General features: G+C 58.4%; 1 protein-coding gene across 2 annotated transcripts in view; it reads right to left on the bottom strand.

The window, feature by feature from the left end:
- Nucleotides 1-6: 6 nt before the first annotated feature.
- Nucleotides 7-3,688, bottom strand: part of SPSB3 (splA/ryanodine receptor domain and SOCS box containing 3) — a 7,848-nt gene continuing 4,166 nt past the window's right edge. For both annotated transcript variants that reach the window (XM_009639842.2, XM_035895515.1), the window contains exons 3-7: nucleotides 3,345-3,522; nucleotides 2,373-2,560; nucleotides 1,727-1,829; nucleotides 1,113-1,238; nucleotides 7-821 (exon numbers count right to left, since the gene is read on the bottom strand). In XM_009639842.2, the coding sequence (XP_009638137.1) occupies nucleotides 472-821; nucleotides 1,113-1,238; nucleotides 1,727-1,829; nucleotides 2,373-2,560; nucleotides 3,345-3,522 (945 nt within the window). In that variant the 3' untranslated portion in view covers nucleotides 7-471. The remainder of the gene's footprint in view (nucleotides 822-1,112; nucleotides 1,239-1,726; nucleotides 1,830-2,372; nucleotides 2,561-3,344; nucleotides 3,523-3,688) is intronic.

Raw genomic sequence — 3,688 nt, 5'->3', positions numbered from 1 at the left:
TCGGTTGTGCCCCGCAGCGTGACGAGTTCATCGCAGGTACCAAACCAACACACGACAGGGAGGAGGAGGGGACTGGTCTCTGATTTCATCTTTTGAGGAGTCAAGTCCGGTAGGTGACGAGCGTCTCGTACGCTTTGAAAGTGGGAGGCCGCCTTAAATCTTGTCCCTGGGGAAAATCTTCCCTTCGGGAAGAGGCGGTGGCTCTGATAGCAAGTCAGGAGATGAAGCTCAGAGATTTGGCTGCACTTCACCTGTTTCACAGAGCCGTGACCTCTCTAAGTCTACAGGTCTTTGCAACGCATCTGGCGGATGCTTAGGCTCAAGATTTCCGACAGCGTAAGAGAAATCTTTCCCAACGAGTAGAAATGGAAGTCCCCGCGAGGGAAGAGGTGCATCGGGCCCGGCCGGCCCTCGCAGACAGCGGAACAAAACCCCGCCCAGCTCCCTCACAGCAGTTCGTCTGCAGCGACATTACGTCCTCCTGCACCTCTTCCTTTGGCAGGCCTCTGCGTCTGAGCCGCAGGAGCTGTCCGAGTCGCTTCCCGAGGAGGAGGAGGAGGAGGAAGGCTTCGACGTGCTATAGTTCATGCTCAAGACCCACCCCAGTTTGTTGTGTAGCACCTGCTTGAGTCCCGGTGGCAAGGGCAGCACCTCCAGCGTGTCCACGTAGTCGGGCAGGAGCTGGCGCAGGCGGTAACAGCAGAGATACTGGAGGGACGTGCAGCTGGCGCAGGAGCGGATCACCTTCATGCTGCTCTTGGCCGCCGTCGAGCACACCATGGGGTAAAACTTCTTGTTCTGCAGCTTCGTAGCTGCAACCCCTGCCGGGGAACAGCATCAGAGGGGTTTCACATTAGTTTTGATGAGGTGATCTCACTCCTCCCAGCTACCCTGAACCTATTAACTACAGAGCTGCTGGAAAATGCTTGGAAAACAGCCTTTGGAAACCCCAATCTATTAAACAACAAACGTAACCTTCCTCCCACTCGCCGCACGCCTTGGTCTTCTACTTCACCAGCCTTTCCTCCGCAGCTCTGCTGCAGCCGGACTCCGAGCTCAGCCAGGGCTGCGCCGCTCCCCCTCCCAGTCCCTCTGCCCACCCTCGCTCTTACCGATGCACTTGCGGTTTTTGAAGAAGGTGAGCGTCCCGTGCCACGTGTCCAGATGCACCCCGATGATGGAGCCTTGGCCAAACCTCGACGAGAAGTTTGTTTTGTCTCCCTTGTGATGCAGTAGTCCTTAAAACAAACAAACAAAAAAAAAGGGGGGTCCATGGAAAGCCTGCGCTCCACCAATTCATCCCAACTCCCGCACTGCGAGTTCCCGCCGCTACGGCCTCGCTCAGTGCCTAGGAAATCCCTCCATTGCCTGATCCCTGCCCTCCCACCCCAGAGCGGGTGATGGAAAGGGGGAGGTTGAGGTTTTGCGGTACCAGCAGCACTGCAGCCCCCAACCAGTGCCGCGCAACCGGCAGCCCAGGCACCCTGGAGGTGCACACACCAGTTCTAAGGGGCCTGCAAAACGCAAGCGAGGCGAGATGCTCCCAGCACTGCGAGCTGCAGGCAGCCGCTCCGGTTGTCGTTAACGAGGGGAATCGCAGGCCTGGTGGCCTTTTCGGCCTCAATCCCCTTCAGAGCATTTAATTCTCATCCTCATAGGACAACACTTATGCCCGATGCTGCCCTCCCAGCCAGCCTGCCCTCTGCCAGTGCCCTGCCCGTGTTACCGGTGTAGGAGAGTCCCCAGCTGTCCTCGTCCTTGCCCAGCAGGCTGCAGAAGGTGTGGCGGTACTTGTCCAGGTTCACATCCGACGTCCCAATTCCCACCATCTGGGAGGCAAGGCCAGGAAGAAGAGCACAAGCTTAGCGCCTTTTCAAGCGACAAAACACATCCCAGACTCCACCTCCGGCTCCCCCTCCTTTTCTTGGCACAGTCCCAAAGACCCAGAGGTTTTGGCAAAGCCAAGTCAGAGGTTTCAGGACAGAGCTGAAGGCTCCCAGCTCCAATTTCCCTTCCTAAGCGAGGAGGCCCAGCGGAACTGCTGGAGAAGCCTGCTGTCTTGTTCAAAGAATCACAGGATGGGTGGGTTGGATGGGGCCTTGTTGGACCTCATGAGGTTCACACGGGTCCACTTCTCCAGCTTGTCCAGGTCCCTCTGGATGGCATCGCATCCCTCAGGTGCGTCAACCACACCGCTCAGCCTGGTGTCACCTGTGAACTCACCAAGGGTGCACTGGATCCCACTGTGAGCATCCCCAACAAAGATGTTCCCAAACCCAATCTTCTATGGCGGGCAATGCTTCATCCTCCCAGTCCCTGTTCAAAGAACAGTGGACATTTCTGCGTGCCCCAAGCGACTCTCCCCCACGTACCATGTCTGTGCCGTAGACCGGGGAGGTCATCTTGATCTCCCAGAAGTGCTGCCCGTCTGCCAGCTCCTTGTTCCCCCGGATGGCGGCGGTGCCGCAGCTGTACTCCATGTGGAAGTTCACCTTGCGGTTGTCACAGGTCAGCAGGGTGGCCGTTGACTTATTCAGGTCATCCCACACCCAGTCGAAATCTGTTTAGGAAGCACAGAGGGGACAAGGATGGGCAAAGGCCCTCAGGCAGCGATCCCCAAGCCAAGGCACAGCGAGACATTTGTTTTGAAGGCCTGTTGGGGGGGTTTATTTATTTTATTTTATTTTTTACTGTTTAAGAGGGTAAATCCTAAGCTGTGCACGCCGGAGAGTGGTTTGAGGCCTGAATGACGCTGCAGCATCCCACCGGGGATGGTTCAGTGCTCAGAACCTGAAGCTGTCAGCACAAACCAGTTCCCGTTTTGGCTCACACGAGGCTCCGCAGACCCAGGCAGAGCCTCCTTTCTCCCTACACTTCTCGCAGGCTCAGGGGGTAGCTCCGCTATGCCACAGGCTTTCTCAGCCCACACGAGCCCACCCTCTGCCTTCCTCTGCCCTCTGCTCTGAGCACGCCCCGCCGCGCAGCCAGGCACCCTGCCAGCCGTACCGGGGATCAGCAGCAAGAGGGCTGTAACCACGAGGGTCGGTTTCACTTGTGGCTTCAGCCGGATTTGAAAGCAGGTCCCCAGAGGTGAACGCTGATGTGTTAACAAGTTCAGCACTTAGGCCTTGAAACACCACAGGAGGCACATGCTTGTAATCCTCCTACAGTCTACATGGCCTTGAGATGTAAACAAAGGAGCACCCCAGGCCGGGACAGAGATAAGGGCCCCCATGGAAGGCAAAGGACCTGTGCAGGGGCGCAGTCCATGCCACCGGGCCAGGACTGCACCCACCTCGAACCCCAAAGGACTACAGCAGGGTGTTGGGGAGCCCCTTCCTTACACTCGTCCTCCTCGCCACACTGGCAGTCCTTGACACGGTGGAGGGCGTGCAGGCTGGAGCAGTAGGGCGCTTCGCTCTGGTTCTCACAGTTGCAGTAGGACTCTCCGGTCACAGGGATGGCGCTCGGGATGGAAGGCGAGAGGGAAGAAAACTCTGGCTCTGAATCCGAGTCGCTGTGCTGCCGGGGAGAGTGGAGGAATGGTCACTACCGAACACCCCCAGGCTCGGGAAGCTGGGCTGGCAGAGCTCTGTGAGGCCTGGCGCGCTGCAGAGCCGTGCGGGGAGGACCCCAGGCTCATGCCAGCGGTGGTGGCGGCACCGCGCGGCCGGCGCCACGCCCCGCC

The sequence above is a fragment of the Egretta garzetta genome, unplaced genomic scaffold (genome assembly GCF_000687185.1).
Source record: "Egretta garzetta isolate BGI_Z169 unplaced genomic scaffold, ASM68718v1 scaffold140, whole genome shotgun sequence".
Classification (NCBI taxonomy): Eukaryota; Metazoa; Chordata; class Aves; order Pelecaniformes; family Ardeidae; genus Egretta; species Egretta garzetta.
The sequence above is the reverse complement of the archived record's forward strand: the minus strand, read 5'-3'. Positions and strand labels throughout refer to the sequence as shown.